Source organism: Scardinius erythrophthalmus (assembly GCF_964197995.2).
Source record: "Scardinius erythrophthalmus genome assembly, chromosome: 1".
In the NCBI taxonomy this organism is placed as follows: Eukaryota; Metazoa; Chordata; class Actinopteri; order Cypriniformes; family Leuciscidae; genus Scardinius; species Scardinius erythrophthalmus.
Window position 1 is genome coordinate 46,686,195 of NC_138221.1, and position 13,000 is coordinate 46,699,194.

The following is a 13,000-nucleotide window of genomic DNA, read 5'->3' on the forward strand; positions in this document are numbered from 1 at the left end:
AGCAGTAAAGGATATGATCGCCGGATAGCGAAGCAGGCAGGGAAAGCTGAAGGCGGCGAAGGCGGCCGGCGTCCTCAGGCTGAGATCCTCGGCGTGCTGGTCGCTTGTTTCGACGGCGGCTTCCTCAGAGAGCAGCGATGCGAAGAGCTTCGCTGAAAAGACAGAAATCAGAGAAGCAGCCTCCGAGCCCTGTTTATATACGCTAAGCCACACCCCTTTTTCGCGGGCTGTGACGCATTAAGCGCGCCAAGCGCGCTCATTGGTCGTGACGTCACGCCAAGGGCTCAGCGGTAGGCTGCTGCAGTTGCCGCAGGGCAGCCAATGGGCACGCTAGTTAGCTTGCCCTAGGTCTGCAGGCTGCCGCACTGCGTTGACAAGATTATAAAAATTAAGGATAATTTTTGGCTTCAGTATCTCGAGAAAGAAAGGCTTTCCCGTAGCGTAAGCAACTACGCAATACGAGAGAACCTCTCGTGAGAGAACTAATTTATTAACTTAAATACTTCTAAGTCATCTTGAGTCCCTCTGGGAAGTTTGCTGAGGGCCCGTAGTGGGCCCCGGCCCCCTGGTTGAGAACCACTGCTGAAAGGAAACAACTACAGGTCAACTTCACAGCTTCAGTTTAATTTGTAAGTATTCATTTTCATTTAATCATTAATATTTTCCACATTTATGTAGTTTTCTTCTACTAAAATTCTACTAAAACAACATAAGATCCGGGGCTACTGAAAACAAATTTGGGGCTAGTGGGGACTGGTTACCCACCTGGTTACCAGCAGGTGCAGTAGGGAACAACTGATGCAGGTATTGCTGCAGGTAGCTGTGACGGTATTAGTGATGCTTCAGTTGCAGTGTTTATAGAAGAGGGCCTGGGGCATGGCTTCCTGTTACATGACAGCCTTACAAATGGCTTTTGCCCATAACGGAATGCTAATGCTTACAGTAAAACACTGGTTATGGTCAATGAAGCAGCAGCAGGGGACGTCACATTTGTTCTCCTGACTGGAGAGTGTGTGAGTGTGTGTGTGTGTGTGTGTGTGTGTGTGTGTGTGTGTGTGTGTGTGTGTGTGTGTGTGTGTGTGTGTGTGTTTGTTTGTTTGAGCTTGGGTTCATCACCTTGTATTTTTGCTTATAAAAGAGAGTCTGCAAATATTCTCATGCAGAAATCATAATTCATTAATTCAGTTTGCACTAAATCTAAATTTAGGATAAGTTAGGAAAGATCCTGCATATTTAGAGCATGTAAGGATACATGTGCAAAGAGAAAAGATTGTCTAAACAGATAAGGACTGGTGCAGACTTTCACTTCCATCCATATGCATGCATACCAATCTTTGCACATGTAAAGAAATTTTAGAATTAGAAAGTTTAACTTTGGTGAACTCTTGACTAAACTGCATAATCATATAGTGGATATTTTACCATTAGACTCTTGACTCAGTACAAATAATGCAACAAAGTAGAGTAGATTTTAACGATTTAAATTATTGTATGGTGTTCATAAGTATTATTATTATTGACAAGAAAATGCATAGAGTGTGGCATCATATCCAGCGGCAGATATTCGTTGCAGGGTCTGAAGGCATTTCTTGTTTTCAAAGTTTCATGTGACCTTTAAAAATGAACAAGAAATAACATAACACAAATGTATGTGCATACACACTTGTCTGGTGGAAATTTTGTCTGTGTGTTTGTATTGTCAATGTACTACTGTATTGTGTATTTTATTGAGTGTTCAAACTAATTTTATCGACTTCCAATCTCTCAGACACACACACACACACACACACACACACACACACACACACACACACACACACACACACACACACACACACACACACACAAACTGGAGTAGTTATTTCTCTCTCTACCTGTTTTATATTCATTCCTTTGTGTAGTCTTCCCTGCATCTCTCCCATCTTCCTTGTGCTCTTGTTGTTTTTGATGCACCTATGTTGTCGTTCTCCTCTTTCTATCTCTCTCTGTTTCATATTCATCCCTTTCTATTAAACCTTCCTCATGCTGCTCTCTCTGGGAGAAATTATTAATATTAATGTTTCTCCCTCTCCTCTCTTTCCTCACCCGCTATCTCATCCTCTTAACATTTCCTTCTCTCTATATCTGTTCCTTACTGTCTGTCTCTCGTTCACTTGGATCTCTCTCTCTCTGTCTCAGTATTCATCTATTAGTGTTGATGATTCTCTTCTATCCCTGCAGCTGTACAGTCATCTATCAGTTTAATAATCTCTCCATCCTTCTGCCTTCTGCCCTGCTCTCTCTCGCTCCATATCCTGTCTCTCTTCCTCTCTTATTTTTCACTGCGCCGAGTGTAAAATCCTGTGTTAAATGAACATGCATGTCAGAGTACGATAATTAGGGCCATCATCATTAGTAATGGCCTGTGTCTCATTGGATACCCTTATATAAGGTTACTGGAGTCTGAATAACCTGCAGTGAGAGAGCTGAGCCCCCTTGCACGGGGTTCGTGTTGAATTAGCAATCCATCAGCTGTAGCACATTGCACCAGTTAATGCTGCTCTAAGACCCCATGAGCCTCAAGTCTATGGGCGAGTATGGACATAAAGATTAGTACCATAGTTCACACGTGCAGTATTATTGCAGAAAAGCACAAGGGATCTAAGCACATTCATCTGGTAAAGGTGAGTAAGTGTAGCCAGATATGTTCTGTCAGACTGTATTGCATACAGCCAGGGTCCAAAATTAACACTCGCCAAATACAAGTAAAATTGTGGTTTCAGTGATTATATATATTTTTTGTTAATCACTAGCAACATAATACACGGTTTAAATTAAAAGGACGGTACTCTGACCAACACTTACGTAAGTGATGAAGACGGATCAAAAGTAATCATTTAGACATGACGGAAGATTTGATTAAAAATCGCAAGTTTAAAAAAAGAAAGAAAAGAAACGTGCACATATATTAATCATTCCCAGTTAGATCAATAGGATGCATTTAGAAAATAGCTGAGGTGAATTTCCATTTAATGTAGACTTTTAACTAACCCTAATGCTGTGTTGAAAACCCTGTAACAGCTTTGATGTTCCTGGCCTTTTAAAAATTGCATGTAAATCTCTCATTATGCTCTATTATCACCAAATATTGGATTACATTTTTTTTTGTCAACTTTTTTCCTTTCAATTAGGACAGGTTTTGTATTTCTTTTTGGAACTGATTGATCATAGGCCTAAGCTTTTTCCCACCTCAAAATCTACGGTGCATAAGCTCAGATCAATGAGACCTACGATCAATGAGTTCCTAAATGAAATACAAAACCTGTCCTAATTGAAAGAAAACAAATTGACAAAAAAGATTGAATCCAATATTTGGTGATAATAGAGCATAACAAGAGATTTATAAGCTATTTTTCTATAGGCTGGTCATTTTGGACCGGGAACACCACAAGTTTAACAAGGTGGGAAAAAATCCCAGAAAAGTATAAAAAATTATCCCCAATTTTTTGAGAAGTAGTCATACCCTGTGTGAGCAAAGTCAGTAAGTTTAAATTCAATGATAACATTATCTAACATTTTTGGGGAAAAGAATATCCTCTCCGGGTCAAAATGACTATATATACACTGCCAAACTCCAGGTGGCAATACATTTGTGAAATATCCTTTACATTATGCTTCCCAGATGTAAACATGAGAAATTTCAATGGGTCTCAGTGTTTTTATGATAGATGTCATAAATTTGAATTCTAGGGTGTTTTAGGTTGGTTACAGTATACATAACACGAATACCTATCATGAGGATCATTAATATGCACAGAGAGACAAGAATCCATTACAAATATACAGTGGTTGAGTTTTCCAGACGAGAGAAGGAAACACCTTTAGTCCTTGCATCCCTAAAAACTATTTTTGTCCCTGTCAACTTGATGCATTAATTTTCTTCAACATTCATTTGATTGCAAGTAATTATTATGTGGCATTTTATCTGTTATGCAAACCTTAAATATTTGACTCTGTAAGAGTAACAAAACACGGCTTTCTTCTTTTTCTCTCTTTTGCAGTAAAACATGTATTCATCACAAAGCGGCCTGTCACATTAGAGGACCTGTTAAGGCAAAGATGACACAACTTATGTAATTGTTTCTGGATGAAACAAAAACAAGGACAAAACACTCCACCAACCAAGGAGACCGAATATTTCGACTGAAAAATGCAGATGTGACATCCGTTGCGGGAGGAAGCTGCAACATTTAAAGAGACAGCATTCAAGAGCCATTGGAATCAGTCTATCATCCTCTTTGGAATACAGGAAGGGTCATGACCCAGTTGCCATGCGCATCACCACGGTGACCAGCCTTCCTAGTCCCTCCCCCCTCCTCCTCTTATTGGTTCATCTGCTGTTGCGGCTCATCCTCCCAGGCCAAGACGCAGTCGGAGCCGCCTCCACCTGTCCCACGCCGTGCAGTTGTTCTAATCAAGCCAGTCGAGTGATCTGTACAAGACGAAACTTAGAAGAGGTGCCAGACAGTATATCCAACAACACACGATACCTCAACTTACAGGAGAACTCGATACAGGTAAATACTGACCACAGCATTCTTTTCCCATTAGGCTTTGGGAAAGGATGTTTATGTGTTTGCTTGTTCCTTAGCTTTATTGAGTATCAGTTTCACTAATGTTGCTTGAACACTGAGTTGTGTTTACACTAATGGCTCAGCCTTGCTCAAATATTGAGGTTTCAGTGTGAAGTCAGGCGTTAAGATGACCTACTTTGAGTGTGAAGGTTTAGATTTATTCTCAAGATAACCGCAAATGTACGGCTAACCCTGGCACTGAAAGTGTTAACCAAAAACAAGCCTATTAAAAATGAGGAACAATAATGCTTTTCATCAAGCCTCCATTTAAGCATAAAAATTCTGATTTGGTTTGTTGTGTCCTCGAGCCCCACTTGAAATGATTAAAAATCTAAAAATGTTTTAATACCTGAAGGCATCCTAGATTCTTTGGCTTCTTTTTCTTCCATAGCATTTTACCACAAGAGTGCAGCTCTGACAGTTTCCACCCTCCTCTTCAACACCCCCAACCCAGTGTGTTTAACACCCTCCTCCCCTCCCCTGCTCTATATACAGAGGGGATTGTGGCAGTAGGCCAGGAGGAAGCTTCTCGCTGCCCAAGAAAAGCAGTTCTGGCTACATCAGATGCACAGAGACAAATGGTGTCAGAGCCCATAGTGTTTATGATGTGTAAATATTCTCTAGTCTTTTCATTACGTTTTAGCAAATGCTAATAAGACTGTTGATATTCTGTTATGACTGTTGTTTACTCTTTAGTTAAGTAATTTTTTCTTCACCATTACTAAGATTTACAGTTGCAAAACATGAACATTCTGTCATTGTCACCCTCATGTCACTTATAAACTGTATGCTTTTTTTATTGAGTTTTATTTTTTTAGGAATCCTCATGCAGTGATTTGTCTTACAGTTCATAATTTACATGTTCACAAAAGCATTTTTTTTCCCATGGCTAGCGCATTTTTCCAATTGTTTTCAATGGGAGTACCGCTTTTTTAAAACGGTAGCAGCGTGAAAAGGCGCTGAGTGTCTATTTCATGCTAAGTGCTAAGCGCTTTGCGATTTTTACCGGTCGCCAAGAGTTGAAGAATCTTCAACTTTGGGTAAAACGCAGTGCTCATCTCTGTCACTTTTTACCCAGCCGTCCAATTACTGTGGAAGGGGTCTAGGGGACATAGGTCATTTTCTTACGTTAACATTTAAAAGATTTCATGAGGTCAACTTATACCCTACGTATGGCCAGTCTGCACAAATACTGATCAACATGCTTATTTTCTTTTAAAGTTTAAATAAAGCCCCTTTAAATAAAGTTTAAAAAAAATCACGCCTTCGATCTACGTCAGAGCATCAGAGCGTTCCCGAATCTTTCTCCGGCGTCGTTGACAGGGCGGCGAGAGTGAATTTTGCCGCTCTCGCCGGCGGCGGTGTGAACATACAGTTAAGCACACACAGCAAGCATTTTCAGAAGAGCGCTGGCGTTTTCAGTTGGCCAAAAAACGCTTTGGTGGACACTCGGGCTTAGGATCCAGAACAACCTACTATAAAGCTATAACTGTGCGTGAGAAGAAAAGACTAAAAGTTTTCACAAATTATTCATAATCTTCGTCTCTGAAACGGTGCAACAACATGTCAGAACAAGTTCAAATGCCAGTTCAAATGTGTCAAATTACATTTGAGTGCTGCAGCAAAGGAAGATAAATTGTATTCTGTTCCTTGCACATAGCTGTCATATGGCTTAATTTTAAAGATGAATTTATGTTGTTGTTTTTTTGTCCTTTCTAGAGATGGAAAAAGTGGCCACTATGAACTGAAAAAAAAACCAACAAAAAAAAACAGCTTGAAGATTTTTCAAAAATTACCTTTTGTTTTTCATGGATTAAAAATAACAGCATACGGTTTTGGAACAACAAGGTTGAATAAACAATGACAATTTTTATTTTTGGGTGAACTATCCCTTTAATCTGTTTTTCTTCAAACATTAAGAGTGAATGATAACAACTTGTAAAACATTTTATCTTTAAAGCACAACAGTCAGTAATGAACGTACTTTTTTAAACTTTGTCTATGACTTTGTATTTTCAAAAATGTTCATCCTTCACAGGAACAAATTGATCACACATAACTCTAATTCTAAACTTGTACCTGTAATTTTCTCACTTAGGTGATAAAATCAGACACATTCAAACATTTGCGGCACCTGGAGATCCTCCAGCTCTCCAAGAACCAGATTCGTCAAATAGAGGTGGGTGCTTTCAATGGCCTCCCAAACCTCAACACTCTGGAACTGTTCGACAACCGCCTCACACTGGTGCCATCGCAAGCCTTTGAGTACCTCAGTAAGCTGCGAGAACTGTGGTTACGAAACAATCCAATCGAGACCTTACCAGGCTATGCCTTTCATCGCGTCCCCTCGCTGCGACGTCTTGACCTAGGCGAACTCAAAAAGCTGGATTATATATCTGACGCAGCCTTTGTTGGACTCATCAACCTGCGCTACCTGAACTTGGGTATGTGTGGCCTGAAGGACATCCCTAACTTAACTCCCCTGGTACGACTGGAGGAGCTAGAGTTGTCTGGGAACCGTCTGGAAATCATCAGACCTGGATCCTTCCAAGGCCTGGAATCTTTACGCAAACTATGGCTCATGCATTCTCAGATGTCGGTCATCGAGCGCAATGCTTTCGATGATCTCAAGAACCTAGAGGAGCTCAACCTATCCCACAATTCCCTACACTCTTTGCCCCATGACCTTTTCACACCCTTGCAGAAGCTTGAGAGAGTTCATCTCAATCACAACCCTTGGGTGTGCAACTGTGACGTGCTGTGGCTAAGCTGGTGGCTGAAAGAAACCGTGCCGAGCAACACAACCTGCTGTGCACGGTGCCATGCACCACCTTACCTAAAGGGAAAGTACATTGGAGAGCTGGACCAGAGCCATTTCACCTGCTATGCCCCCGTCATTGTGGAGCCGCCCACTGACCTCAATGTGACAGAGGGCATGGCTGCTGAGCTCAAGTGCCGCACCGGTACCTCCATGACTTCTGTGAACTGGATCACACCGAATGGCACCCTAATGACCCATGGCTCCTATCGAGTCAGGATTTCCGTGCTGCATGATGGCACACTGAATTTCACCAATGTAACTCTGCGCGACACTGGCCAATACACCTGCATGGTGACCAACTCAGCTGGGAACACTACGGCAACTGCTGTCCTGAATGTGACCGCAGCAGACGTTAGCGTCAACTACACCTACTTCACCACGGTCACTGTAGAAACTGTGGAGAGTACGGGGGATGAAGAATCTGCATTGCGTGCCATCAACGAGACCATTATCCACATTTCTGGGACGACACCTTCTGGGCACCTCTGGGATAAAGTTGTCCCCACTACTGCCTCTTCTCTCTCAATCCTTGGCTCATCGTCTTCTCCCCGAGCAACCAAACCCACTTTCACAGTCCCCATTTCTGAGCCCAGCTACCCCTCTGGACTAGACGATGTCATGAAGACCACCAAAATCATCATTGGTTGCTTTGTGGCCATTACCTTCATGGCCGCTGTCATGCTGGTGGTGTTCTACAAGCTGCGGAAGCAGCACCAGTTGCACAAACACCACGGGCCGGCACGAGCCATCGAGATCATTAACGTCGAAGATGAGATCGGAGCGGGAACGGGCATCCGTGGCAGCGGCATCTCAGGAGGATCCACAGTACCGCAAGGAGGGTCCGGTGGACAGAGCTTGCGACTGCACCACCCTGAAATCGTCAACCTCCCAAACCTTGCACGAGCAGAGCATCTCAACCATTACTACAAGGCCCATCACTTCAACAATAACATGATGGGTCTGGGCCTTGGTGGAGGCTCGGGCGGAGGCCTAAACAATAACAACAACCCTTCGCCCTGCTCCCAGGCCCAGAATATCCCCATCTCTTGCACACAGGTGCCAGTCTCTGCAGGTAGTACATCATGCTCCATGCCTTCTTCAATGCCTCTGCCGACCCTTGGCATCCACGGGTCACTGAAAGGCCTGATGAGTAAAGGGCAGAACCCACAGATCGAGCCGTTACTATTCAAGAGCGGCTCCAAGGAGAATGTCCAAGAAACCCAGATCTGAAGTTGAGAAAGAGAGGAAGGGAGAAAGGGAGAAAGGTAAATGTACAGATAAGAAATGGAGAAAGAGTATCAGGGAGACAGAAACAGATGAAAGGTATTGGCTGTTCAACCCCTATGGGTATGTTCTCAGGAGTAATGAGAAAGGCAGTCCCAGCATTGTATGAAATATAGCCTACACAAGAATACAAGATACGGCTGTGAAATCACTACAAAGTAAATACGCTGGCAAAGAGTGGGGGAATTTCTAGAAGGAAGAAGGCAACCACACCGCAGTTTAAAATCACAGTCTTTGCCATACTATGATCTGCACGTATCAAGGGGATCATCAGACATCAGCAAACAAAACCACACTTGCCAATACAATATAAATCCATACGTTTTTGTATAATGCAAGATTGATAATTATGTGCCAAACTTGCACCAATCTGTGCCAAAGCAAAATCTTTGCACATCAGCATGTGTACAGACACATTTCAGAAGATGAAAAGATCTGTGCGTATACTTTACACCATCATATACAGATCTCCATCAATAAAGCAGGATGCTACAAAAATCAAAACCATACGCACCATTAGGTAGGAAATGTATATAGAAATACATGAACAACCTTAAGTATTTATGGACACTGACTGAGAACGAAAGATCATGTGTGTAAATGGTTTAGAGAACCGTAAAGCTCAGATGACAAAAATGGATCATTAAAATTTTGTTGAGGTTCGTGGTCCTATGAAGGAAAGATGGATTAGTAGACCAGCACTGTGTTGAGGGCCTGTTTCTTGATGATGATGGACTCAGTTTCTCCCCTTTCTCAAAGGCTGTCACAGTTAAGGGGAAGAGATGAAAAACAAACAAGAACCTAAAGCGCAAAAAGACAATGAAAGATATACAAATTTTAAGAGAATATATAAACTATGAAAGTATACATGATATATAAATATATTTTCATTCAGAGAAATAAATTATGAAGAATCTTTACATTTTTCTGACTGAAGCCACGGCTTTTGAAGAATTAGCAGCTGCTGTTGTAGCGCTTTGTCACTGATAATTCCTTTCTCTGCATAAAAACAAATATGCGTCTTAAACTGGTATACCCTCGTGGGACTTAAGGGCATCGTGAGGAGACAGAGGGACAGGGATGGATATTCTGGAAATTGTGTTTGATTTCAGATACTTTGGCTTTGTTTTAAGTCTTAAAAGGTTTCTCTTTCCTGTTCTATCAGGGTTATTGAGAATAGGTCTTTTTAATTCACATTATAACTACTGTTTGATTCCACAGGCCTTTGAGATCTAAATTGGGTCGATATCAGTTATCACCATTATCAACAGAATTATAAGACAATAATGATGATACTATGTAATGCAATGAAACAAAATACTGTAAAAGTTTATCTACATGCTGCTATACTGAAAAAAGGCGTTTTTTTTTTGTGGGACATTTTAGCGAACCCCGATTTGAAAACTGAATAAAAAGAGGCTCCTGTTGACATTACATTACTACTACTATCATCATTATTGAGAAACATCAAGTGTCAAAAGCATAATAGATTTGTTTGGTTTCATTGTTTTTACCTAGAGGTGATGTTTGTGTAAAAAGTGGTTGTCGCCACAGCTGATAATCCCCTCAGTTAAGCTGGAATAGCAGTGGACCTACTGACAATGACAACGATTTGCTTGAAGCACCACAAAGCCACAACAACAAATCCAAACAAGGAAATGGATGGGCCTTAAAATGGCCCCCTCAATGGCCTGTCCCCTTTGTTTTGTACAAGACAAAAACTTTACCAGGACCCTGCTTTTTTTGCCAGTGTGATTGAAGGAGATTCAGAACAGAACACAAACTCTGGTGAATACTGCAGGGGTAAATGGATTATTTCAAACACTGTGTCCAGACATGTGGACGGCACTACTGTTTGAGCAGAAAGCCAACGGAGGATAGCTTTTGAAAGGTAAGAGAAAACCCACTCAGTGAACGAGATTGGAGTTTGGAAAGCTTTTTTTTTATGAAAAAGGACAAATAAATGACAACTATAGAAACTTATAGAGCTCTTTTAAAACAAAACTACTATGATAATAAGTGTCTTTCATTATTTGTTTTTATCTAGTTTCATTTCATTTTGTTTTTTTCTTTTTCAAAATCAATTGTTATCTTAATTGTAATATTGTTATTGTTATTATAATTAGCTAATATTACATTTGTTATAATTATGAAAAATGTTCTGTTAGCAAAAGTCACTTCGAAATTTTAAAAAAATTATATATATATATACACACACACATATATATATATATATATATATATATATATATATATATATATATGGCACACAAAATGGCAACTGAAATCGTGAAACTTGGTGGCATTGATTTGTTCTATGTTTGTGTCTTTTCTTTTTCTCATGTATTTGAGGTACCACTGTATGTAACCCTTTGGGGCTTATATACAGTTTGGAGATAGTTCTCCCGAGATGCAGACAGAATGTGATTTGGCTGGTGGTAGCGTTCTTCTCTGCAGAGAAAGAAATGAGAGAGAGAGAGAGAGGAAAGAGAGACTGAGTTTCTAATACACACTTGTTCTCAGAATGTCACCCATTATCAGTGCCGAGAAGTGCGACTGTGCCATGTCAACACCCTGTTGCCACGGCAACACGCCTTCGCACTAATGTGCCAAACACTGTCAGAGCCAGGGTGCCATCTTTGTGGGTCCCCGTGCCTGTGTTTGTCAAACCTTGTTAGCCTACAACACGTACAAATATCCACACGCGAGCACACCACTGTGTCAATTGTCATCCGACATATTGGCGCACCCATGCTCTGGCACAGTGTCCCAACTGGTTCCTATGGTGAGGTTTCCCTGGCAACTGTTGCTGCTGCGACGGTCCCCATCACCGCGTTCAGGTCTCAGATGCAAATGCGAGGACAGAGGCAGTATAGGACGCCATTTACGAGGACATAACAGTGTTCTTAAATTGGAAATTAGCATATTTGCAGCACACTGCATATCAATAAACCTCCTTACCATTGACATTCATGAACCTTGAGTAGCAGTCATCAAGATGCCCATTTCTAACACGCCATTGATCTTCCATAGGCACATCATCCCCTACTCTTGAAATGATCATATTCTCCCTCTCATACCGACGATATGCATATGTTCATTTGCTTCTTGGGTGAATTACGTACACATCTGTTTGTGTGTGTGTGCATGTGAATGTACCAGACACAGTAATCGTATTACATTCGTGCTTAAGGCATATGCTTTCTTTCCAAAGCAACTTACAAGAAAGTATTGCCAAGCAGATTGGTTGTGGGACAGGGCAGAGACTGTTATAACATATCACATATCTCATGATCTCCACCTAGCCTGCAACTTCAGATATCTCTCGCTTCCTGAAGTCTTTATGAAGCATGCGAATGCTGTGACAAAGGTAGGAAGACAGGAGCCCTCTCTCTCCCTCGTAGCACTGCGGTATCTGAGTCACAGGGCCCAAAACACACACACTCGTACACATCAAGCCGACGAATCTCAGCTCTCTCATAAACACGCTTGGCAGAGAAATACCCTGCTCACCAGCTGGTTTAGGACTTATGCAAAGTGCACCAGAGAATGTGGTGTTGCAGGTTTTGGCTTAACCATGTGTCTGTGTGTGAGTGTATGTATGACAACTTTGGAAATGGCCCTTTCAGCTTTTGTAAGCTTATTTGAAGACATCCAAGTATTTCGATCATTGTTTTTCATTGATTTAATTTTCTTTGCCCTCTGTGTGTGTGTCTGTGTGTGTGTGTGTGTGTGTGTGTGTGTGTGAGAGAGAGAGAGCGAGTTTGCGATGTGTGTTTTACAGTAAGAGACTCTGTTCTTGTTGTCATTGCAGTGTGTTTGAGCGTGCACGTGGTGAGCTTGTGTATGCATGTTTGTGACATCTGTGTTTTTTTGCATTAAGAGACAGCGAGAGTCAGACATCCATTTTCAAATTCCCGCTTTAAATCACTTTAGCATATTTTCCAATGCTTCAGGCCTGTGTATGATCTTCTGAATGATGCTCTTAGCCAGAATGGAGAAAAACATCAGTTGTGGATTTTCTTTCTTTTTTCCCCCTCCTAAATACCCCAATCGAGAAGTCAGGGGCCAGTCGTGCCAATTTCCTACCGGTTGAAACGGTGGGAGGTACTTCCCTAGTGGTCGTGAAACATAATTCAGAAATTCAGACGCGTGGCGATGGTCCCCGTTTTTTTGTGTTAAAGCTGCAGTCACGCTCAGGCTTTGACAGACAAATCTAGGACAACTTTTGCTTTGGGTGTGGGGTTAAATATCTTATTCCAGCTTTTACTTAAAAGGTTTG

General features: G+C 41.5%; 1 protein-coding gene across 2 annotated transcripts in view; it reads left to right on the forward strand.

The window, feature by feature from the left end:
• The window catches only part of lrrc4ba (leucine rich repeat containing 4Ba), a 39,209-nt gene extending 28,486 nt beyond the window's left edge, over positions 1 to 10,723 (forward strand). For both annotated transcript variants that reach the window (XM_081386897.1, XM_081386898.1), the window contains 2 exons: positions 4,041 to 4,556; positions 6,712 to 10,723. In XM_081386897.1, coding sequence (XP_081243023.1) covers positions 4,311 to 4,556; positions 6,712 to 8,664 — 2,199 coding nt within the window. In that variant the 5' untranslated portion in view covers positions 4,041 to 4,310 and the 3' untranslated portion in view covers positions 8,665 to 10,723. The remainder of the gene's footprint in view (positions 1 to 4,040; positions 4,557 to 6,711) is intronic.
• The last annotated feature ends 2,277 nt before the right edge of the window (positions 10,724 to 13,000 follow it).